Here is a 26,200-nt window from a genome sequence, read left to right as displayed (position 1 = left end):
AGGAGCAGCGGGGGCGGGGGGGGGGGGGTGCTGACGTCTCCGGGAGGGTGAAAGCCTGAACCGAAGTAGCTCACGTTGCCATTCAAAGGATGGTCCTGTGGGTGAAACCAGGCCACCGTCCCAGTGGGTGGCACTTTTGTTAATGTTACACTTGGTGACACGTTTTCTTCCATAATTATTTCCTGGCATAGACACAGGGGACTTGCCTCCCGAGACTCAGGCCTGGCCAGTGGAAGACGAAACAGATCTGTCTTCCAGCTTGGGGATGGTGGGGTCTGCCCAGAAGGACTCATTACCACTGGGGATGGTCTGGAATAGAATTGATCCCTTCTGGGGTTTTCTGCCCAGAAGCATGTTTCCTGTGGTCCTGGAGGGTTGCTCTTTTTGGCATTCGCTGTCTTACTCCCGCGGCCCCTCTGAGCCACTGTAAAGAACCCAGTGCCTAGGCCACTCCCCTGCCCTCCCAGCTCCTGCAACATCAAGACCAGCTCAGGCCCCTCTCTGGGCTCCGGGGCTGTGCTTGGTGCTGAGTGAGATCTCAGCTCATGGACAGCACTAAACTGTCCCTGGGGTCAGCACTGCGGTCTGGAGTCCACAGTGTGAGCCCCCTCAATGCAAGGAAGCCACTGCGGGGGGGGGGGGGGTTGCTCCTGGGCTTTCTCATGTAGTCTGGGTCCCAGAAAGCCCTGAGTCCTCTGAGAGCGGCTCCCACGAGCGGTGCAGGCCTCCCCCATCAGCAGTGCCACCATCCTGGCGCCTCCACCTTTTCCACTGTGAGCTTCCTTGTGGAGAGGGAGCCAAGGAACCGTTCTGTGTAAGTAGCCCGGGCCTGTGAGGCTGAGAGCCCGGAAGGTTGGGCAGGCTGAGCACGTACCAGCCCTGTGGGTGGATGGGCCCAGGGGAGGCAGAGAACCCAGTCCCTGGCACTCCTCCGAGGAGCTCCTGCCCACCTCCCAGCTCAGAATTTGCAGAGGGTGGGGAGCTGGGGGAGGCCTGGCTGCAGGAAACGGCTGCAAGCGGGGAGTCCCATCAGGGAGCTTCCCGCCACCCGATCTCACCACTCAGGTCGAGCAAGGTCGCTGCGTGGTAAGGAGCACAGGGAGACTAATGCCCACGCTTGGGCTCCCAGCCCCGTTCCCGCGACTGACCCAGGTTAACTCCTTCCTCGTTCCCCGGCTGGGGGAGGGGGAGGAGGGGCCTCCTTGGCTCGAGCACCTTGCAGCCTGCGGAGCCTTGTGTGACAGTGACACCCAGTGGAGACATTACACCAGGTCTCTTCTCCCTCCAGGCAGCCGCAGCCCACCCTCTGCTTCCCCTGAGAATCCCAAACAGACCCGTCTTCCCAGGACCGGGCTTCGAGTTCTGTCCATGGTACTGACATCCGAGGGTGGCAGGGAAGACAAGCTGGATGGAAGGGCCATGGAAGGACCTGAGAGCTGACAGCTGCTGCTTCAGGAACCTCAAGGCCACAGCTCACACGGTCACCAAGCACACGTGACCTACTAGCTCATCCTGTTTCTTAAGGGACATGAACCCAGGAAGGGAATGTCACGAGAAAGCGGGGTTCGCAGCAAGGGCTAATGAGGAGTTAGATGACTCTCTCCCTATACATCTTTAGAAAGAAGACAGGCTGCCTGCCATTGAAGAGCAACTGGGGACAGTGGGGCCCTGAGAACCACCCACCCTATTTGCAGGGTCCAGGGCACAAGTGCCAACAGAGGCCTGCACCCATGTGTCTGCTTATTGAAAAGTTACAAATCAAGCTACCCGACTGTGAGAAAACGTGTCTTCCCACCCTGCCCTGCCAAGCACACCTACTCACGCACCTGGCAGCCACTGGCTTGCATTTAGATTCCTCTCACTCCCTGGGGCCTGTGCTCAAACACAGCGGAGGGCAGGCCTGGGCTCTCCCCTCCACCCCACTCCCCCAGAACGACTCAGCCCCATAGTACATGCTGATGGCTTCTAAATGGTCATCTCTACCTCTGCCCTCTTTCCTGAGCTCTAGTGGCTTTCGGTTTTGTGCGTGTGTATTTTGTCACCGTAGATTAGATCCCACAAAATCAGACCCATCGCTCTCTTCCTCCTGAACCAACACGTACACAGTCATCCAAATCAAAGACCTCCGTCATCTCTGTCCCCTTCCCTGGAGCTGTTCGTTCAGACATAATTCCTGCCATCATCTCTCAGAAATGTCTCTTAAATGTAAATTACTCTTCTTGGCAGGAGGGGGGAGTTAATTGCTATTTGTCTCTTAATTCTCATTTCAGTTCAGACTCATGCACACTTTCTTAGCAGGATGACTGTAATAGCTTTTTAAATTACTATTATTGTGGTAAAATATACACATCACATTTACCATATTCTTTTTGAGCATACAATTCAGTGGCACTCAGAACATTCACGCTGTTGTGCTATCCATCTCTGGACCATTCCTATCGCCCCAAATGGAAACCTGTACCCACTGAACAGAAGCTCCGAGTTCTGCCCTCCCCACCCCGCCCCACCCCTGGTAACTGCTCTTCTCCTTTGTTTCTCTATGAATTGACCACTTTTGTCCACCCCTGTATTGGTGTCAGCCTCCCCTGTGAGCCTGTGGTTTCCTAGGTGGTCAGGAGCTCATCTTTTCATTCTTGGCACTCTGGCCGGTGGGTACCCAATAAATGCACGTTCAAGGAATAGATAAAATACTCATCTACCTGTAAGGGTTAACATTCAGCCTTCTCGGACCTAGAAAGACACATCAGGTGTTCCCTGCAAGCTTCCTACATACAGGATTCCAAAACATACTTTAGATGCTCTGCCGCAAACCGTGTAGGACATCTCCCAAATGAAAAGCTGTTATCCCAGCATCTGGTTATGATCAGCAGCAATTTTAAGTGTCAAATATAACACGAGTAATTACTCAAAGATGTCACTTGATAGCCCGAGGCAGTGAAACCCAAAGCACGGCCTTCCCCCAGGAGGGTTGGTGGCAGATTCAAACCTGGAAGCCGCTTGAACTGAAGGTCTTCCTGAAGGGAACCTGTGGATGCCACTCCCAGGAGGAGTGACGTCCAGAGGGCAAGGTGGCCTGTGGGGCCGCCTAAGGGCTCTTTGACCCTGAAAACCCATGTGGCCCAAAGCTTCTTCCTGCAGCCCCAGCCACCAGCCTAAAGCTCAACAGCAGTATTTCGGGAGGAGAAACTATTTTGCAGCAAATTATTACGCAATCATTCTCTCGTTTGCACCGTGCTTTAGTTTTCAGAGCACTCGCACTTAAAATGTTTCACTGGAGCCTCACGCCACGTGAGTTGGAGGATCCTGATGTGGAGATGAGGCGACCGAGGCCAACAGTGGTACAGCCGCCGTCTTCCCAGGGCCCCTGAGTGGGCAGGACACTTCTCCGGTGCCTGTCGGGGGCCTCCCAGCGAGAGCCTGCGAAGCTTGGGGTTATTTAAGGTTATTAACACCTAGGTTGCAAGTATTTTCTCCCAGTCTGTGGTGATCTAATTTTGTCCGTGGGGTTTTGTTTTATAAAAGTCTTAAATTTAGGTTTAGTACCTCGATCAGGATTTTTCCTCCTGGGCCTTGTATTTTGTGTTGTGCTAACAAATGCGTTCCTTATCCCAAGGTTATACACACGTCCTTCGGCTTTCCTGATGCGACTGTATATTCACTACTTAATGGTCATCTCATACCCGAAAATGGGCTCTAGGGAAGGAGCCATGTCTGTTTTATCCCCAACTGTATCCCTAAAGCTAATCACAGCCTACTACCTCTTTACTCAATACTGTTTAGGGTAAAAAAAAACCACAAAAAACAAAACGACAAAAAAAAAACCACAAAAAACAATCATGTGGATAATATTAACAAGAATATACACATATCCCTGGGAGAAAAATCAATATATAGGATTTAGCTATTGTGAATTTTATAAAAGAATTCTTTGTATATTCTGTTAAATTGTGTACATAACGTTTCTAGCTACCGACAACTGCAGTAATCCCAAAATAACCATAAAATCTTGACTTTTGGAAGAAACTTCAGGGATCATCGAGGGGTCCAACTGCTTAGCTGGCGTGGCATTCGTCTGAATGGCTCTGTCCCTGGCAACAGGCTGTGTAGTTCGTGTGCACAAGTTCATGGGCACCAAGACCTTTCCCAGGAGACGGACGCACGGTTTAAGAGCGCCCCCTACTGTTGGCCTCCTGTGGGCCCAAACCTCAAGGTGAGCCATCTGATACCTTGCCCCATCCAAAGCCTCCAGCCCAGGATTTCCTGCCAGGTCTAGAAAAGCTCCAGGTCATCCCCATCTCTCTTCCTTTCTTTTGCTCTAAGACTGATGAGCATTTCTGGGCAATGTCGCATTATTCTGATCGGGCCCATTTCAGATACCTGCTGACCTCCACCAGGCCCCTGCTACTTCCTTCCTGCTCCTTTCACCTCTCCATCTATCCATCCTTCTACCTCCTGCTCCATTCCCCAAAGTGCTGGCGACAGCTTTTGTGTTCTCAAACTCCAGACTGCGATTCTCTCTCTGGCTCCTCCGTATACTGAGCTTATGGGTTCCCTTAACATTTCTGGTCTTCGCCTCAAAACCCTCTCTTTCATTTGCTCCTATCTGAGAGGGGAAAAGGAGCCCTCTTCCTACGAGGAAACCTCCTAAACCTCCACATATGCTCTTGATTCCAGTGCATTTGGCTTTCTTGTTCACAGCTGCCTGCAGCACCAGCCTGGTGATTCGGAGAACTCTGGGAGCAGCCACCTGCCCAGAGCTGCCACGGCCTCTTGCCCAGCTTTCATATTTCACCCACATGCCTCTTAGCAGCGGGATCAAACCTGGGATCCCTGGAAGGAATCTGAGCACTGTGATGCAGAGGAGAGGGGAGCAGGGAGTGGGGCTCATGATGAATTGTCAACAGACAAGCTAGCTTGTCTTCCAGATGCCTGGCCTTGCCTCTCCCAGCCTTCCAGTGGCTGTAAAACCCCGTGTTTCCCGATGAAACCCTGACTAACACCGAATACCACCTTGAATAATTCTTGCCCAGAAATGGTCCTACGCCATAACATTCAGTTCTCCTTCATTTCAGACACTCATCTCTGTGTTTCCCAAGGTTTCCATCTCACCTCTGCGCCTTATAAAGATGACTCCAAAACTTTATTTCTACCTCCGGCCTTTCTCCTGAGTTCCACACCCAAATGTCCAACTATTTCCCAGATACCACCACCTGGATGATCTGCTGAAACCTAAAACTCAACAAATCCGAAAATAAGAATCACCTTCCTTTCAAACCAGGTCCTTTGCATGAGCCCACATCTCTCTGAAGCACCACACAATTATTTATTCCAGCTACCAGGCTCAAACCACATAGCATATATTTCATTCCCATTCAGGTTCAGTACTGAGAGGCTCCTACGTGCCAGGCCCTTTGCTAAGTGCTGGGAGCACACCAGCTAATAGGCAGGCGTGTTCCCTGCTCCCAGAGAGCGTCCAGTCTAGTGGGGGACCTAGGAAAACCCTGAGAAAGCTCTGAACTTGTTTCCTTAACCTTTAACCATACCTGATAACTTGCAAAAAATCAAGACTCTCAGATCTCTCTCAAATTTCTTCCCCTTCCTCTTTCTCAGTCCTCTTATCAGCCAATAATCTTCACCTGGACTAGTTGTCCAGTTCAGTAGCTACACTTTTATTATATCACAGACATTATTTATGTTCTGATAAAACATATATGCGCATAAACTATTTTACAGACAATTTTAGGGGGTCACTGATGGCCCTTCTGAGGTCAGACCTTAGATCCCCGGGTTCTTTCATTAACCCAAAGAACTGCCCCCAGGGTCACTGCCACCCTCACCGCCCAGGGCTGTTTCTGCCTAGGGCTGTTTGTTCATACAGCACAACTCTGTCACGTCTCCTCCCTGCTTACCAATGGCCAGTGGCTCATGTCCAGCTGAAGCAGTGCCCAGTCCACCCGCGGGCCTTCTTTGTCACAAGCCAACCACACAGGCCCCGTGTTCCTTCCACACCGAGGCGCGGTTCCTAACCAGGCTCTGTGCAAGCGCCAACCAAGTCCTGCTTTGCTCGGGTTGTCCCCAACCCAAGTCTCAGCTCATCCAAAGCTTCCACTACTTTGATATTTTGTGTTCCTGACCCTCACATTCAGTCTTGCTTTGGAGTCAGCTATCGAAACTTTCTCAGAGTCTGAGAGCAGGGATCATCTGCCACAATGCCCAGCCCTACGTAGGTGTTTGCAAAATGGGAGACTAGATTAAACCCCAACCTCTTTCACATCTTAGTACCAGTTGCATCCTTCATCCTGTTTCCTCTCCTACATAACTGTCCTTAAATATCTGAAGGCAATTACCCTGTCTTTCTCTCTGAGCTGTGCAAAATCCAGAGATACTGGCTGACTCGGTGTCTGATGCAATGCAAACAAAACTCAGTATAAGCACAAAACAGTCGAGAAGTCCTGAAGGCTCCTATTGCCCAGCCATCCTTGGACTCACTCTGTGACCTGTGATCAATATGTATCTCTTCATACCCTTTCTTCCACCACTTAGCTGACTCCAGGGGGGAAGAGATAGCAGCACCCTCATCGTAGTCATTTTATAAATATAAACAAGGGAGCTGACAAAGCACGTGGCGCTCTGAAGCAGAGAGGGAGTGTGACCAAAGTCACCGACCCATGTAGTTGAAGGCGGTGTAAAATCTGTGACCCAGGACAAAAACCTAACTTCTCTGGGCCTGTTTGTCTACTTTTGCATATTATGGAGACTGATAAAAGCCAAGGAATTCATGCTACGGAAACAACAATAAAAAATAAAAAAGGAAGTCTTCTGGACTGTATGTAATATATCAGGCCGTTTATAAACATTTCTTTAGTTTCACAAATACTAAAGCTGAAAATAAGAAACCGACAGATCACTTATTTCTCTTTAAATGCTCTTAATTCAATTATTTATGAGCCTTAGAGTTTTCGAATCATCCAGCCCACACACAAAAAATTCTATTTGGCCTATTAATTTCTACTGGTCCTTATACACCTACTTCCTTCAACTGTGGAAGGAGGTGCAGTGACACACACACACTCAGTTTCCCTCAGAAATTAATCAAATGCAGAATTCAGTCTTCAGAATGGCCAATTATTATCAGATGCTCCCTGAACATTTGGGCCAATGTTTATGCTCTTTCCCAAAGTATTTGGGTTCCAGTGGAAATAATGATTTTACCCTTTAAAGGGATTTTTTTTTTTTTTTTTTAGCCATATACTCATTTCTTTAAATCAGTTTGTTCAGGAAAAATTTTAGAAATGTATTTTCAAACGCAGCTCTCCCTGGTAGGAAACTACCTGAGTGTCCGAAAGTTATGTCTGGACTAAATCAACACTGGGTAAATAAGCACCAAGAATGCTGATTTTTGTGACAACGTAAGAACTTGGCTTTTTAAGAGAGTTCATGCTAATGACCTCAATCATCTTTCGCTTGGATAGGCCACGTGGGCACAAATAGCTACATCTGACAAAGGGTATGTCTCATGATTATGTTTAAGGTGTATAAGCTGGCTGACTTTTAAAAGTTTACATACCTTAAATATAACAAGGACCTTCAACCAAATCACACTGGTAAAGAATTTGATAGAAAACCAAAATAATGTGGAGTGGATGCCACGTCTTCAAGTCCAGGCAAACTGTGTTAGACAGAACTAAGCGCATCCAGCTCTACACTGGCTATCATCGTATCAACCTTGTGGAAATACACTGTCGACATTTATTACCTAATTCACAAAGCACAATTCACATACAGTTAAGGATAGACTGTTTTTCATTCTCTGCAATTTCTAGAATAGTTCTAATGCCATGTAGCCTAGAAAATGACCAACAGCCCTCCCACCAAATTGCAATAAAAGTAAAACTTGCCTTTAATATCCAGACTAAAATTTTAACCAATGCAATGATGAGCCTTTGGAAAACCAACTACTGATTGTAAATCAAAAGAGATTCATTGGAAAAGAGGCTGTTAAGCCCTGGCTGGGCAGCTCAGTTGCTTAGAGCGTCGTCACAACACGCCAAGGTTGCGGGTTTGATCCCCAGCCAGGGCACATACAAGAATCAACCACTGATGCATGAATAAGTGGAACAGCAAATAGGTGTTTCTCTCTCTCTCAAATCACTAAATATCAAGGGGGGGGGAAAGAATGTTAAAAAGAGAAACCACTTCAAGGTAAACATATGGGCAGGTGCCATTCAAATCCAGAAATATACACGTCAACCAGCGCTCATGGGCCAAGAGCAAGAGCTCCCTCTGCCTATGACCCAACAAACTATGCCCATTAGCTTATAAAATCAGAGCACCAATCAGGGCTAAGGTGGCAGATTCAACCTACATACTTCATTTCATTTCTTCCTATAGGTCTACTAAAATTAGAATAAAGAAGAAAAAAACACACAGAGAGAACATGAGAGGAGATGGCAGAAGAAAACGTGACCTAGAAAGCAGATGGCGGAGTGGACTCACTTGGTTGATGAGAAGCCTCAAGCTAACGGGGGAAAGCTGAGACCCAACCCATTTTGCACCACACGATCCTCACCGGCACGGAATCGGACAGTGCCAGGTACCCCTAGAACCAAGAATAAGATGTGCAGCGTAGGGCTGAAATAAAGATTCGTGAGAAAGATGTTTTAAGAAGTTGGTTCCCCAGGTTCATCCCCCAACTCCACACCATAGTGCAACCACACTTATCCTAAGTGGGTAGATATTTGGAGACTTAATCTCTACAGAGGAAAGAACTCAAAATAGGGATTAAATGAATCTATGCATAAGGAACAGAGAGACCTCCAATACAGCTCCAGCAGTCAGACCAGCCCCAATGAAAAGGACTAAAGACATTGACAGCAGGGGTTCCCCAACACAGAGCACACCCAGACCTTCCGACGCTGGAGTTCAAACATGGCAAGCCTTCGTGTTTCCAAAACTTCCCATCAGCTTTTTAGTCTAATTCATGAGCAGGTAGCCAAGGACTTCCAGTCTCTAATAGGGAAGAGAGAGATCAAAGCAAACAAACAGCTGAAAACAACCTGGAGAAACAGAAACAACACAAGAAAAATAGAACTATAAACAATAAAGCTGAGATACAAGCTCTCTAGAAAAAAGAGCAAAAGACAGAGATGGAAAATCGGGGGAAAAACAAAACCAGAAGGGAAGTTCAGAAGGTTTGATATTGGAATAATGGGATTTTTAGAAAGAGAGAACAGAAAATAATTGCAAGAAATTCACTAATGAAATAAGAAAATTCCCCAGAACTGAAGGACATGAGTCGCCAGATTTTAAAGGCCTACTGTGTGTCCGGCACAATGAAATAAAACAGACCCACACAGAGAAACATCACTGAAATTTCAGAGCATGAAAAACACAATTTCTACAAGCGTTAGAGAGGGAGGGGAAAAAAAGATTACATATAAGGGACCAGAGTGGTTTTGGAATTTTTAACAGCGAACCTGGAGGAAGGCAATCGAGTAATGCCATCAGAATCCTAAAGGAAAAAACATCTGCAGTTTAGAATCCTGTATCCACCACACTGCCAACTGAGGCAGAGTATTTTCAGATGTGCCAATTACTAAATATTTATCTCCCACACACTTTTCTCAAGTTCCTGGAGGGTGTCACTCCAACAAAATTAAAAGAATAAAAAATTTTTTAAACACTTATAGGAATATGGGGGGAAAGACGCAAGAAAGGAGGTAAAAGGAAACACTAGGAATGACAAGCTGTGCCCCAGATCTGAGTACTGAGACCCGAGACAGACACTCAGGGCTGCGAGTACCAAGTCTCACTGCTGTCGTTACCAACAGACGGCCTAAATCCAGGTTCTTTTCTGCCTTTAACTGATTCGACCAAACCTAATGAAATATCTGTTCCCCTCTCCGTGCCCTGGTGAACCACTCGGCTGACGCTTATTTGAAACCAGTCGACTCCCACAGTTGTGCTCTGATCTGTTCCAGAGACCTGGGGAAGGCCGGGTGAGCTCAGGCCCAGGAACAGTCCCTCTCTCTGCCAGACATCGGGACCAGGCTCACCCGGCCCCGGCCAGACGCTCCAACTGAGCTGGACCCTGCTTTCCAGGGTTCACACGTGAGCTTGAACAGTCTCCCCCAAAACTGCCTTTTGTAAGTTATCAGAGAACCTAAAGCCAACCTGTGACCAGGAGAATCCGTTTATCTCCTAAAAGCCCGGATCTAGACGTGATAATATCACCCTTTTCTTACACAGGGAGGTTTACTACTCAGCTTTCTAACTAAACAATGTATTATTCAGGGATATATGTGGCAAAACTAAAGAAAAGAAAGATTAAGACAGAAATCAAGATAATGGTTATTTGTGGATGGTGAAAAGTGTATTGGAGAGGAGCAGACGGGGTCTTTTTAGATATGGCAGGTCCTATTTTTAACTTGGGTGGTAAGCATAAGTCTTACGTGTGAGTCATTAAACATACGATCACAGCACAGCCTTGCAAGGTAGAATGTCCTTCCTTTTACAGAGAAAGCAACATTTTTTATTGATATACCCGCATCTCAGCCTGACGACGACTCCCTGCTGCCCGATTCCTCTTTACGTGTTGGCCCATCACTCAGCAGGGCAATGTGACTATTCGGGAGGCCGAAGCCAAGTTCCCAGGACAAAGAGAACCTGACGTTTTCAGTCTTCTCTATCCCAGCAACATTTCACTAAATTAGAAAAGGAAAGAAACAATTCGCTATTCACCCAGTCGACGTCGATGTGTGGTGACATCTGCGACTACCCTGTTTATGTTTTTCAAAAACCACGTTGAAATTGTTTGTTTTTTTGGGGGGTGCGGGGGGCAAGGGGGTTGGTAGCAAATCGAAATACAAAGTAAAGGTAAGGAGAAAACCAACCCGAAAGCACAGGATGTAAGATCTAGAAGATCTACTGAACTCATCCTACAGATGCCCTCAACGGATGTGGCTGAGAACATGGGAACTCCAGCTTTGGACTCCTGAACGGAATCCAGGTCGGGACATACACGAGCCTGGCGGGGGACACTGCACTTCTGTCCCCTACCCCGTTTTGGCCAGTGGCGTGACCACCCCTCCATCATCAGGCGGTCCCCAGGAAGGCTGGTCGTAACAGATTTAGCGGAGGGTGGTTACGACAGTGTTTTCCGATCTGTCCCCCATCGTGGCACTCCCGCCAGGTCCCCCCACGACGACCAACGTCTCAGCCCATCAACAGCCCATCTGCTCCTTCCTGGCACATGAGGCTTCTCAGAGGGCGCGGTTCGGTCTGGATAATACAACAGCGGAGGGAGGTTTGGTCTACAGAAAGCCACTGGGAGAGGACCTGGGCGATGGCAGAGACTGAGAGCAAAACGAAGCTGTCCCCAGTTTCTCCTTGGACGCCACCCTCCCTGCTGTTGATGGACCATCCATGGAAACACCTGGTAACCGCTGGCGCGACATGTTTCCAACTCACATGCAATAAAATGGAAAAACCAAAAAACAAGAACAGCCCAAGGGTCGTCATCAAGTTTTCTGTTTTATTTAAGATTTTAGTTTTAATTCTGAAGAAAGAGGTACATTTTCTTGGTTTTAGTTTTAGCGTCAGGTTATAACCAGGTTTCTGTTTTCTTTTCTCCTGTCTTTTCAATACTGCACAAATGTCCAGAAACTACAGGGTTAAGTAAAAGCTGCAGGCAGGGAGGTCAGAGATTTGCTCCTGATGGTGATCAGATGGCCCCAGAGCAGTGCTATCTCAGTGCCCTAGTCAGGTGAATTCAAGGTCAAAGAAAAAAAGATTCCAACAGACGAGAAAGGCTGAAGAAATCACTTATATTTCCGCTTTTATGTTATGCATAGGTATTAAATCTGTGAATAATTTTTTCTTTAAAACATTTGAACTTACTTTAAATATAAAGCCAAACATTTTTTTCCCCTTAAAAAAAAAAAAATCCCTTCTCCCCTCTTTATAAACTCTTAGCAATTGGCCAGTTACTGCTACAGATCAATTTGTCTTTCCATCAACTTCCAATAAATTCTTTTACTTAACGACACAATCAAGTCCTCTCCAACAATTTGCCAAAAGAATTAAGAATGAAATTAAATTTGAAAAGCGTTTTCCCTGCAATCGTGATAAGCTGAGTACAAGATGGACGCCAGGACCACTGCTTGCCCTCACGCGTTTAGCAATCTCATTTCCATTCACCTGGTTTTCAAACTTCTGCAGTTGATAATGCATTTACTTGACCTTTTCTATAGATTAATCGTCATTTTCTGCTAAGCAGATTAAGTCATTATTATGCGCGACAAACAGTAATTTTCTAAATATCGAGACTGCCCTTTGATTTCTTTTTTTTTTTTTTCTTCCTTAAAAAGGCATTTTTAGGAAACATTCAACAGTGTCATTCAAATGCTGGATCAACAGAAACTTTTACAATTTAAAAAAAAAAGAAAAAAGATGGTCATGACCCTGTGATCGCATTGCATCTGGGGACAGGGAGGAAAAATTGATCGGGAGCTGGATTCTTCAGAACTTAAGAGATGAGACGGGAGCTGCGGGTGGGCCGAGGGGGAGAGAACGGGGTGGGACAAATCCTGCGTTTTCTACCGGCGGCTCCTCTTTCCCTAGTGGCGGTCCAGTGTTGAACTCTGTAGTAAATCTGTGGGCGTTTTGCTGGGGGGTCTGAAGGCCGTCTGAAAGCCCGGGGGTGGGGAGTGGAAGCTGGAAGGGTTTGAAGGGGGAGGGTAGGGGTTCCAACTGGCTCTGTGCAGGGGGATCTGTGTGCTGAAGGGGGCGCTGTGGTGGGTCTGTGACGGAGCAGCGCTGGGGCCGTCCATCTCTGTGAGGGCCTGGAGGGACTTTAGCCAGTGTGGAGGATTGTCATCTTGAAGAGAGTCTAAACTGTTTCCTGAAGAGGCTGGAATACCTAAGGAAAGGAAAGAAAACAAGAGGGGGGGAAATGGTGAGTTTGTGCAGAAAGAATAAAAAAATGCGTCAAACAAAATAAATCTTTAAAGGTGATTAGTGCCCCCCCAACCGAAAAAACAGAACAAAGTACAATTTTTAACTCCTTCCAAGTAAGACCTTTTAAATCTTACATTCCTCCTACCCTCCACCCACCACGACCACGGTTTACTGTCACAGGAACCCACGCCTCCCCTTGCACTACCCGCTGTCCCCCACCGTCACACAGGCAGCGCTGCAGACACGAGTCCCCAGAACTGCACGACATTAGTTCCCAATTGTGCTTCTCCTCTACTTGAAATCCATGAACGAGAGAGCCTTATAATAGAGAGCTTTATTTTAAAAAGTGGAGTATGTTCCTTTACGAGGCTAAGTCAGATCCTCGTTGCACTTGGAGACCTCACACACGCACACACACGCACACGCACACGCGCACACGCACACACACGTGCTGCAGACGGTAGCACCTACTCACACCGAAGAAGCCACTGGGCGCCCAATGCCTTCTACACGACTAGGCCAAGAGAGCCAGCGACACTGCGCCCGAGGACCCAGGCAGCCACCGCGCGGGCGGCCTTGCGGAAAGCAGCGTACGGTGAGGCCTTGCTTTAGTCTAGCTGGTGGCAGTCAGTGGAGCTGAAGGAGCGAGAAAGTTACCTGTGATGATGGCTGGGTCTGTCCAGCTGCCAGGGCTGTCCCAACTCAGGCTGTCGGTGGTGGCAGTGGTGGGCGGTGGTGCACTGTGGTTGGCGTTGGAGGGGGAGGAGGAATTGGGCAGTCCACCAAAGTTGATGTTAATGTTGGGTAGAAGTGCCCTGAGCCCGTCCTGCCATTCCTTCATATTTAAACTCTCTACAGAACTGCTGTTGTCTGGGAGATTTACCAACAAAAAAATGAAAGATAAAAAAAAAAAAAATAAAAAGCTGACGTTAGAAACAGATGCTGTTCTTTAGTGGTTAGGCGGGAGGAGAATTACTTTCTCTATGGAGCATTTAGAACGGGTCCCAGCAAGGCCACCTCGGCGAGGATTGCGCTCGGGGGCTCACAGCCCCTGAGACACGCGGAAAAACGCGCTCAAGGCTCAGGAGAGGGGGCTTCCCGTCCTCGCAGCCTCTCCACCATTCTGCGCTTGCCAGTCACTAATCCAGCTTAGAGACTCCCTGCTCCAGGGCACAGTCTAGTCCCAGCTACGGTCTGAAGGTTGTTAGTGAGGCATTTAGCCCACCGAGCCGATCCACTCTATTAAAAAAGGAAGCCTGCAAAGTTCAGTACAAGAGCTATCTCTGAGCCCGTGAAAATGAAGGAAAGTCATTTTATGAAGAATAAACATCAGGCAATAGAAAAAGGAAAATAATTAAGTTCTTCCTGATTATAAAACTGCTCGTGCGTCTCAGAGGAGAAAGGCAGTAACGACGAGGCTCTGGAGCTTGAGTGTTTTTCCATTAGTCACAAAGGCCAGAGAGGCAGGGGCTAAGCTACCTTGCCCACGGAGCAATTGCCAGCAGTCCGCCTACCCCGCTCCAGCAGTTTCCCACTCACTGCAAACACCAGTCCCGGAGCCCCACAGTCCTCCGGGTCTATGTATGAACAGCATCAACTAGGGTGAGACACTAGCAATGGGAAAGGCTTTTATAAATTGAGACTAACGATCTGCCACCATGCAGAATCCGCAGTGCAACTGACTGGTTGGGGGGAAAGGGGAAAGCTTAACTGTGGCTTAGAGTAACCGTCTGAAAACAGGCAAGCAGGTCGAGTGACCAACTGGGGTTTTTGAGAAGAGCCCAGGAAATTATTTCTGGTTCTGCAGAACTGATCAGCAATCACCACTGATGACGATGACGACGACATTATAACAGGCCTAGTCTATGCTACTTGGTGAGTTCAGAATTTTGTTTTGCACCAATCACTGATCTATGCCACATTATATCATGTTTCGGCAAGTGAACCATTTAATTCTATATTAATCTTATTTATAAAAAGACAAAAAAACCACAACCGGAACCCAACAAAAGGCATCTCTAAATTTACTAAGGTGAAGAAAAGTCAATCTACATCATGCAGACATGCTGGTAGCAGAGAAAATCAATTCCTTCGACCTACGTCTATTTCACAATCAATGCTGTTTCCTAAAGGCACCCTTCTGTTTGCTTCCTACTCACTTCCACTGTGCTGTACAATTTACAATTGGCAACTCTCATTGCCAATTATTTTATTTTATTTGATCCTCTGCTAGTCAGGTAGGCAGAGCAGGAGGAATAATTTTCATTTAACAGATAAAGGAACAGACTCCAGAATAATTTGCCTAAGGTCACAAGAGGACTTGAACCTAGACTCTGAGTAGTTGTTTTTAATAACACCAACTCTCTCTCTCTCTCTCTCTCCCTTTCTCTCGTATAGACCATTAATTGACTTTTTAATGGGTCAACTATTTAAGGGAAAACCCAGGGGCCTATAAAACCCATGATTAAAAGGAAGCAAAAAAGAAACACAGCAGCATTATACCATGTCCATTAGCCACGAGAAGAGGGATAGAGCAATATTTTGGCTGAAGGAACAAACTGGACTTTGGAGGGGGTTGGGGGCAATTCTAATCAACAGCACAATCACTGATATTCCCCTGGCTCCAACTGCATGAGACACTAATAATATCGCACCAATAAGGTCCTGGAATACCTTCAATTACAGGAAGGTTTGGTGGCTATGGTACATTCAACCTTTAGAGCGGTCACATCCTCAGACTAACTTAAGAAGGTTTTCAATTATCCAGAAACTGAACTTTAGAAAACTAGGAAAGCCTCCTAGGATGGAAATAAAATCTCCAACACGTGTAACTACATGGGAAATTTTGAAGAAGACGAATGGTCTTGACTAGGTAACCAAAGTCAGTAAGAAGCTATGCAGATGATCTGAGCCTCTCTCCCACTGGGAAGGGAAAAAGAAAGTACCCATAACTCACCAAGACTGATTTTCTCCTTACTTTTGCTTTACATTTAGTGAGAACTGGAACTAAGAAACCTTTCATTTTGGATTAACAGAATAACACTGCATTTATATAAACTTTATTTGAAAATTAGTCTTACAACAAAGTCAAAGACATTTGTTTATGGGCAGGGGATATATGGAAACTCTAAATTTCGCCTCCATTTTGCTCTAGAAAATGAAGTCTATTTTAAAAAAAGATCATTGTTTCTCTGACATCAATAAAATCAAGCAAGAGTATGTCAGTCAAAGAAATTCACATATGGCACATGATATAGAAACACTGAGAAACTTAGATCCTCTCAGGTGAACTATGATTATAAGATACTTTGGGAAATAAATTACCTAGTTCATCACCCTTACAATCTTGCCAAAAAACAGTCACGTGCCCTAGACTGCTTGGGAGCCTGATGGCATGGGTGCGTGGTTTAGAGAAGCTGCAAGTGTCACAGGAAAGTGACTGGCACCTTCAGCTCTTGGAATGGGACCACTATTCCAAGTACTTTAGAAGAAGAAAAAGACGTTTTCTTCACTGTCTTTTCCACTATTGCTGTGCCAAGTCTTGGCACAAAGAAAGGGTGAGAGGAAGGAAATCAACCAACTCTTAACACTATCAGAATAGCTCATCTCTGTCCAGCGCACTTGAAATCACCTACTGTACCTGCTCCCTGCCTCTGACCCAAGTTCGTTTTAGCTTCTAGGACTTCTGTTAATTCCATTCCTTGGAATACAAAAGCAGGATTTATCAACCTCGGCACTATTGACATTTCGGACCTCATAATTAACTATTTGTTGTAGGGGCTGTTCTACGCATCGTAGGATATTTCGCGGCATTCCTGGTCTCTGCCCACTAGATGCCAGTAGCACCCACGCACACGCACGCACACCCACACCCTAGCTTTGACAAACCCAATGTCTCCCAACACTGCCAATAACTCCTGGGGGGGAAAATCGTTGCTGGTTGAGAACCACTGACACAAAGAAAGATTCCTTTGTTTCTGGGGCTCTAAGTAATCCCACTCAAATACAAGTTCCCTTTCAAAGAGTACCAGGACTTTGACCACTAGACTCAAGTTGATTTGTACAGGACTTCACACTGGGGTACAATTCAATATGTACAAGTCGGGAGGTCTGATGGAGAAACCATGGGCTGAAAATTGCAGATGCACTTTATAGGGTGGCTCCACACAGGTTATTAACATAACTCTGGGCATGTGACTCATTCTGTTAATTCTCAGGGTCCTCTTTCATTAGTAGGAATAACACCTGCCTTACTGTCTTGAAAAGATAAAATAGGAGAAGGAAAAGTAACGTGAAGCCCATTTATTACCTGATCAGTGTTTTAATAATTTTTTCTCTAGTAATCAATACTGAACAGACAGTAAACTTTCCAAAAAGCCAAAGCAGAGGACTCTCACTTGCCAGGAGCTGTCTCCGTGCACAATGGTGTCTCCTCCTGGGAACGCAGGGATAACACCCACTATTCCACAGATGTACTGTGTAGTCAATCTAATTAATAAGGCTTCTTGTCACCAAAATATTGCACAAATAAGATATGAGCAAGCACTTTAAACTTTCCACAAGAAAAACTAGAAAAAAACAATCAATGCACAATGAGAATAAAATTACTAAACATATTTTGTATTAAAATGAGTGATTTCATTTTTAAAGTATTTAATTATTAGTAGTGTAATACATTAGGGAAGGATTGCATATTTTTAAAAAATTGCTAATATGTTTAAATGTTTTATGATATCAAAAAACTAATTTTAATTTATAATTTTCGAATATGTACAACAAAAAACTATTTTTCGTTCTAAATAATTTGAGGGCAGGAGAGTGGGTCCAGTTGTTCGTGGTGTTATTTTTCAGAACTCAAAAGACACAGAATTTAAAGTACTTGCAAGATGCCATATACCGCACGCTCACATTCCAGTGGGTAAGGAATATCAGCATACGTTCAGTTTACCTGGCTCAGAACACCTTTTATTAAAGACGACACTATGGTTAAAATTCTGCCAGCTGGCTGACAGACGAACAGCCACTCCACAACAGGTCAACCATCACACACTAAGCAAGACGACAAATCTTGCTAGTTTTTAGCAACAACAACAATTATAACACATATGAGTTAGGGCTGCCAAGATGAAAGTCAAAGCAACTATTTCCTGAAAGCTCGAAAGCATTAAACCATGACTCCCATTCTCAAGGAGCTTAACTTCCCGAGGGTGAGACAATGCAAATGCGGGAAAAGTCCAACCACCACAGGCTGAAAATGCAACGGGGTTGTACGTGATTAATGTTACTATCAAAGCTCAGTAAAAACAGGGGCCAGTTAGGCACATGCATGGGAATGCACCGGTGGGTGAAGAACGGTAGCCATCGTTCATTCATGGAGTTTAGTTACTACATAGAGCCCTGCGCCTGAAAAACCCACAAGTTGAAACTACCTTTGGTATTTTTACTAAACACTAGACTAGTCCAACTACTCACCAGGAAGCAGAGTGGTTGTTTTTTAGAAGGACACGGGACACGGCCTGTGTTAGCCGCTGTGCCCTTCTCTAACATACACACCCACCTCACCTGCTACATGCTGTCCTAGCAATTTGGGGCTTGAGTCCATCTCCAGCAGTAGATGCCTTTAAGAAAGCCTAAACTGTCTCAAACTTCAACAACATACCTCTAGCAACTCACATATAAGCAAATTACGTTGCCCTATATGTCAAACTAACTTTATAGAGCACACAAAACGTCTATCGGAGAACTTCAAGTCTTCATGATACAGACATGCTGTACATGAAAATCACTTTGATTCAACTAAAATTTGCAGGGAAAATGACTACTGTGTGAATGAATTCTTTCAAACAGACTTACAAATCAGATTATGAAAAACAGAGTCAACACTCAAATTTCTAGGGTTATGTTTATTATAAAACAAGACGGACCGGTAGTGCAGAGCAGGTATGCTTAAGGGTTTAATAGATTGAAAGCAGTGATTAGACTAAGTGAAACATTCTTAGACCTCAAATAAAATTCTGAGAACAGAACTGAATAACAAAAAACTTATTCGCACTAGAAGGAAGTAGAAAAGATAAAGAAGAAAAAAAAGAGACCATGAGGATCAGCTAAATGATTTGTGCTTTCTAGACTGTCTTACCTCTGCCTCTCTCCTTGTCGGGAATGCTTTCCCAGTCTCTTCAATGAAGTTTTACTCAATCTTTCAAAAGTCCAAGTCTTTACTCTTCCACTCAGATCATTCCAGATGACAGAACTTACTAGGGTCTGAACCACACTCAGCTGGCAGCAAACTGCTGTGGCCTCTACCGTAGCTGCTGCTCACCGATGTGTAATCACCTCTTCTCCCTCCAGCTGGAAGGTCTGCGAGGAGGCCGGCTGGGGACCTTCAGAGGCCCTCAGGCCCTAAGGAACTGACAGGCTTCAAGGGACCTGCTGAGTCTGCTGAAGCAAAGGTCCAGCTTGGAGCTGGCTAATCACTTTGCCCAAAAGCACGATTCCTATCTCTATAGCACTACAGATCAAATAGTTCTCTCCAAAGAGATGCAAATCTTTTTGAGAGCAGCAATCAGCTAAATTTTAGGGTCCAAAGGGCTTGTCTGCATGTAAACTGAAAAAAAGGAACTAAGATGGGATGTTTTCAATAGTACTTGAAGATGTCAAAACAGAGGCAATATAATTTTAGAAATCCAACACACCAAAATTACTAACTATATTCCATAATTTTTCTACTCTAGATACTATTCATTCACTTACTATGCACTTTGAGTACTGGATGACTGTACTACCAACAACCCCATAAGCTAAGTATCAGCCTCATTTTACAAATGAGGAGGCTGAGTGGCTCTGGTCGTTTAAAGAACTGGCCCCAGGTCATACAGTTTAAAAGCATCCAAGTCAGTAACCAAACCCAGTCTGACTCCAAAGTGTTTCTTCTCACCACCAAGCACGCTACCAAGCAGTCCTTGTCCTGGCAGGACTCCTGGGCCAAGAGAAGGGGAGGGCAGGCATGCTGAAATAACTACACTACGCGATGATAAATACTGTTCTGGTGTGAAGAGGCATAAGGAAGAGTGAATAATCCTGCCATCTCGCATGCGGGATACGCGGCGCTGGACAGGCTCAGGAAGAGAAGCTGAGATGGAAGGGGGAAGGGGCGTCCCGCACAGAACGGAGGGAGGCAGAGGCAGCTAATCATAAACTATAACAGGAACCTTTCACAATATAAGTAGATGTGTTTTGTGCAATGTGTACTTTTCTAGAATGTTCCTACAAGGATCTATAATTCTGTTGGGGGGAACTGAGATCATCTAATGGGAACCAGGAAAATATCTACGTATTTGCTTTATGAAGGATCTAAGGAAGCAGAATCTATTAAAAAAAAAGGGGGAGGGGGGGGAATACTTACGGAAAAATGTCCCTATATAAAGCTATATATAGAATGAGGGAAAGGTAAACTTAAACTTTAATGCAAAAGATAAATACATTCTTAGAAGCATTATATCCTGGATAAGATGGAAACTGAACCAGAATATACAAGCAACAGACCTAAAGGATGGTAACATATACAATCTGAAGGTGGAGGCTTGCACGAAGGCACTTAAGTGAGCACAAAACTGAGCACTGACAGTGAACACAGCTCGGTGAGCACATCCAAGGATGACTGGGGAGCTCACTGTCCAGGGCAGGGTACATAGATCACCAGAATACGACTTCACCAAGACACATTACAAAACTGCGGAGACACACAGGGTATCAACTGCCCCAACATCCCTGAGGTCTACATCTGCTCGAGGAAAATAAACCTGATAAAATTCACTTCCTGACCAAAACTCCAAGGAGGAGCTTTTATTCTGGGCTTGTGACCAACAAAGAACTGATTGCCTATTGTGAACAGAAGCCCTAAGGTATGTGACATAATTTTAGGATTTAGAGAAGCAAAGAATGAGAATAACTAGACCTGAGTTCTTGGATGGCAGCATATTGGCTATTTAGCAATTACCACAGTGAACTGTAATCACCTATTTCATGTTAGTTGTTGGTTTTTTAAAATGATTTTAGGAGAGAGAGAGGAAAGGAGAAAGAAGCATCGATGCGAGAGAGAAACATTAATCTGTTGCCTCCCGTAAGTGCCCCGACCAGGGATCAAACCCACAACCTAGGTATGTGCCCTGACCAGGAATTGAACCCGCAACCTTTTGGTGTAGGGGACAACGCCCCAACCAACCGAGCTACCTGGCCAGGGCAACATGTTTGTTTTTTCTGCTAGACTGTGAGCTTCTCCAGGAAAGGGGCCTTGATTTAATTCTTTATATATAGTGAACAGTTCCTGAACTGAATCTAAAGAGGTATTTGTTTCCTAAACGGATAGCCCTGAACATTTGCTTCCAGGTTTTTTGAGACAACAGCTTTCCAAAAAAGGTCAAAAAAAGAAGGGCCAGGGTGGTCCCATGGTTATAGGGAGCAGTGCTTCGCAGATCACAGAAGACACTAAAATATGACCTTCTGACTATGCAATAATAATTCCAGTAAGGAAAATAAACTGGGGAAAAATCTAAAGAAACCAGTTTTTGCACAGGTAGAACCTCGTGGGATTAGGTTTGAAAAGCTTAGAAAATATGGATGAAGGTATATAACGTACCTGTATAAGAGTATCATAATTCTTGAGGATTAAAATCAGAATCCATATGATTGAAGCTTGTGGAAAATGCTGAAGGCAAGAAAAAGCTAAATTCGAATAGGAGAAAATTAGGAAAAGTCAACACTCGGCCTGATATCAGATGTTGAGCCCTAAGAGAAGACCCAGCTTTGTGGTTCCATCTTCATTTTGCTTCCTTCCATCTTCTTTATAAAAGAGCACACAATCCTCAAACCAGAAAGGACTGATTCAGCAATGCATAGAAGAGAACTGTCAGTAGAGATGCAAAACACTAAAAAAAAATCTACTCAACTTAAATGAGTTTAAACTTTCTAGGTACAAAATGAATTCTATCCCAAGGTATTAATCCTCAGATGTGACCGCAAAACCATTGCTAAGAGACGTGTCAGAAAAGGGGGAAATGGCAGACTCTAGAAGATACATGCTTGTAATTAGTTCTTGGGGAAATTCTGAAACAGATTAGGAGCTGGGTGATGTCTTTAGAAATACATAATGAAATAATAGGTTTAAGCAAGCACTGCTGTATTGCTTGTGTTTGGGGGCATTTCTCATGGGAAATAATATGTAGCATTCTGGCTAGAACTCCAGTTCCCTTCTGAATGAAATACACAGGAAGTTAAACTTTAATTTTGAAGTGGGAGAAGTGGTCATGGAGGCAGGTTCTACTGCCAATTGTTTTCCATTGGAAATGTCCTCCTTCTGTATCCCCTGGTCCATTTTCTCTCCTCTTCGGTTGCCTGCCCAGACCCAAAAACTTTGCAGCGAGCTCCATTCCCATCCCACTGACACATAAATTCCATAAAAAAAAAAGCAACAGAGTGATCAATGAGAGCCAAAATGCATTTCCATGAAGAATCAATCTTATCAAGTAATTTCTTCTTTGGGTAGGTTTCTGAGGATGTCATAAATATATCTTGAATTCAGTAGTTTCTGGTAAGTTTTCTGATGGTACTCTTTAGGGACAAGATGGTAAAATATAGCAGGGATAACTGCAGTGTTTAGGTGCATTCGCACACAACTTAAGATACAGTGTGTCAAGTACGGAGGTTCCTCAAAAAATTAAAAATGGAGCTGCCTTTTGACCCAGTGATCCCACTTCTAGGAATGTATCCTAAGAATCCCGAAACACTAATCAGAAAGAATATGTGCCCCCCTATGTTCACAGCAGCACAGTTTACAATAGCTAAGATCTGGGAACAGCCCAAGTGCCCATCAGTAGATGAGTGGATAAAAAAGCTGTGGGACATTTACACCATGGAGTACTACACAGCTGTAAAGAAGAATCTCGTACCCTTTGGGACAGCATGGATGGACCTGGAGAATATTATGCTAAGTGAAATAAGCCAGGCAGCGAAAGACAAATATCACATGATCTCACTCATATGTGGAATCTAAAGAACTTAATAAACTGATAAACAGAATAGATTCAATGACATGGAAGCATGGATCAGACCGACAAATGTCAGAGGGACGGAGGAGGGCGGGTGGGTGGAGGGGGAGAGAATAACCAAAGAACTTACATGCACAACCCAAGGACATGGACAATGATGTGGGGAGGGGCTGGAGAGGGGGTGGGGCAGGGTGGAATGAGTCATTGGGGAGAAAAAGGGACATCTGTAATATTTTTTTGGGGAAAAAAAGATACTGTGTGTCAGCTTAAAAGTTTCTGAGCTACTGACTCCATGCTTTTAATTATGCTTAACAAAACCCACATTAAATATGCAAATAAAAGCCAATTTTATTTATTTTTTTTTACTTCTCATCCAAGGGTATGTTTTTATTGATTTTGAGAGAGAGAGAGAGAGAGAGAGAGAGAAACATCAATGTGAGAGAGAAACATCGACTGGTTGTCTCCCATACTCACCCCAACTGGGGAATCAAACCCACAACCTAGGTATGTGCCCTGACTGGGAATCGAACCTGCACCTTTTGGTGTACGGGACGACACTCAAACCAACTGAGCCACCTGGCCAACGACAAAAGCGAATTTTAGAGATGATAAAAGCTATAATTTAAACTTCAACTATTCGTAAATTTCTTCACATAACATTTGTCCATCATTTATAATCACATAGTTCTTTCATAAGACAAACTTGTAAGACGGTGGTATACAAGCAGAATACACTCTAACTACACCAAATCCAAACACCGACAAGTTAACAGATATTCATCCCTATTTTTAAAAATGCATTAGGGACGCACAGGACAGAAGAAATCTAACTAGTCATGTGTATGAGAAAAGGTCTAGCCTGTAAGATCTTAATAGGCTAATAATATTTAATATGACAACTGGGTAATAGAACTTTTAAAAAGGCAACATTAGGGCCGTATTAATAGCCGTACAATGTCTAAATTAGCAATCGTATGACATTGGGCAGATCACAAATGATAAATAAGCTAAGCCTCAGTTTCCTCATTTACAAAATGGAGATAATACCTATCCCGCAAAACATTTATTTAAAAGAACTCTGTAAACTGAAAGGAAAATACAAATATTAGTAATAATGGTTTTAATTAAAAAGTAGATCTATTATCTGATGACACCAGGATTACTGAAGTGTGAGCTTCATACTCTAAGAAAGGCATTCATTGTCAAGCGAAGATGCGTGTGGAGGAGAACTGAACTACAGAGAACTAGAAGCCACGTTCAGCGTCAAATGGTTGAAAGAACTAAGAATGTTGCACCTACATCTAGAAGTTACTCGACAGGTGGTAATTGCTTTCATATATTTAACCAGAAGTATAAATGGGAAAAAGATGTTGGTTTAACCAAGAGAAAAAAATTCTTTAACAATTACAAGTTGCCCTAAAGAATCTCTCTATTACTAAGAAGTACAGATTGGTAGTTACAAAATAGACACAGGGATGTAAAGCACAGCATAGGAAATATAGTCAATAATATTGTAATAACTATGTATGGTGCCAGGTGGTACTGGAAATATCGGGGGAAACAGTTTGGAAAGTATATGATTGTCCATCCACCATGCTGTACACCTGAAACTAATATTAAATGTATTATTAAAAATAATATTAAATGTAAACTGTAATTAAAAAATAAAATAAAGTAAGAATCTCCCTTAGGAAAGTATTAAGCTCCCAAAAGAGCTCATTACTACCCATAAAGAATTCTAGAAGAAAAGGTATTTTATAAAGACTTTCTGAATTGTGTGTATCTAAGGGGAAGATAGGTAGATATATATATACAGGATGTGGCAAAGTAGGTTTACAGTTGTGAGTATGCAAAAGTTTATTCTTGTATTAATTTTTATTACTGTATTATTTTCCAGATGAACATATATATAGAGAGAGGGGTTTGTATCAGAAATGAGAAACTGAAGTTAAGTGCTATTTGCCCTGGCCGGGTGGCTCAGTTGGTTGGAGCATTGTCCCATACGCCAAAATGTTGTGGGTTCAACTCCCAGTCAGGGCACATACCTAGGTTGCAGGTTCAATCTGCAGTAGGGGTGCGTGTGGGAGGAATAGATGTCTCTCCCCCTTCCTTCCTCTCTAAAAAAGTCAATAAACATATGCTCGGGGGAGGATTAAAATAAAATAAAAAGAAGTGTTATTAGGTAAATATTTTTTGTGTGGGGCGGAGTTGGGGGGCCTGGTCTTGGGGAAATAAGGAAAAGTCAAGAGTTGAGGTTTCCAGAGTTTAGAGGTAATGACGACAGAAGAAGAGGGCTGATCATGGAGCAGCGAGGGGAATCCTCATACTGAATGCCACAGTAAGTTATAACTCGTGTCCAAAGGGATCTGATTAAAGCTTCCGAAAGTCCAGATGTCACACAAAGCAGATCCCAGTTTAGCAGGCCTCCAGAGGCGATCAGACACTACCATCCCTCTCTCAACCATTAGTTTTCATTCCATGAACATTTATTGAATGTCCACTATGTATCTTTCTCTGGAGCCTGATGCCATGCTAATCTACAGCAGCCTCCTAAAAGTCATGCTGTTCTGCTTTGTTTTCGTATCTCTTTAGTAGAACATTGGAAGTTGGCCATTCTGATCAAGTCTGTGATAGCATTTGATTGTTCAGCACCAATAATTGTGTGTGTGTGTGTGTTAACCCTCACTTGAGGATATTTTTTCCATTGCTTTTTCAGAGAGAGTGGAAGGGAGGGAGGGAGGGAGGAGGAGTGAGGGGAGAGAGGGAGAGAAAGAGAGAAACATCAGTAGAGACATGTCGACTGGTTGCCTCCCATATGTGCCCCGACTGGGGTCCGGGAGCAAACCCAGTAGTAACCCAGGTACGTGCCCTTCACTGGAATTGAACCCTCGACCCTTCAGTATGCGGTCCGACTCTCTAAACACTGAGCCACAACAGCCAGGGCTAAAATATTTTTACAGGGGTAAGTTCCTCTTCAGGCTCGCATTCAGACCAAAGTATGTTGCTGCCGATGCAGCAAATCCCCTATGGTTATGTGTCTAGTAAAATTCCTAAGATTTCTGATGTTCATAATTTTCCAAATTTTCTAACAGTTATTATAAACACCAAACCCATTTACTGCATTTGATCACACAGCTCACTTTTATTTCAACAGTGAAGACCAGTCAGTCTCATCTTTTTCTGAAAGATGGCTCCTATCT

The 26,200-nt window shown here is 44.4% G+C and overlaps 1 protein-coding gene across 4 annotated transcripts in view; it reads right to left on the bottom strand.

The window, feature by feature from the left end:
- Positions 1-11,513: 11,513 nt before the first annotated feature.
- The window catches only part of CNOT4 (CCR4-NOT transcription complex subunit 4), a 127,894-nt gene continuing 113,207 nt past the window's right edge, over positions 11,514-26,200 (bottom strand). For 2 of the 4 annotated variants that reach the window (XM_081146619.1, XM_081146618.1), the window contains exons 11-12: positions 13,615-13,827; positions 11,514-12,919 (exon numbers count right to left, since the gene is read on the bottom strand). In XM_081146619.1, the coding sequence (XP_081002745.1) occupies positions 12,618-12,919; positions 13,615-13,827 (515 nt within the window). In that variant the 3' untranslated portion in view covers positions 11,514-12,617. The remainder of the gene's footprint in view (positions 12,920-13,614; positions 13,828-26,200) is intronic. The other 2 variants (XM_081146621.1, XM_081146620.1) reach the window with 1 other exon arrangement.

The sequence above is a fragment of the Miniopterus schreibersii genome, assembly GCF_964146895.1.
Source record: "Miniopterus schreibersii genome assembly, chromosome: 9".
Taxonomy (NCBI): Eukaryota; Metazoa; Chordata; class Mammalia; order Chiroptera; family Miniopteridae; genus Miniopterus; species Miniopterus schreibersii.
The sequence above is the reverse complement of the archived record's forward strand: the minus strand, read 5'-3'. Positions and strand labels throughout refer to the sequence as shown.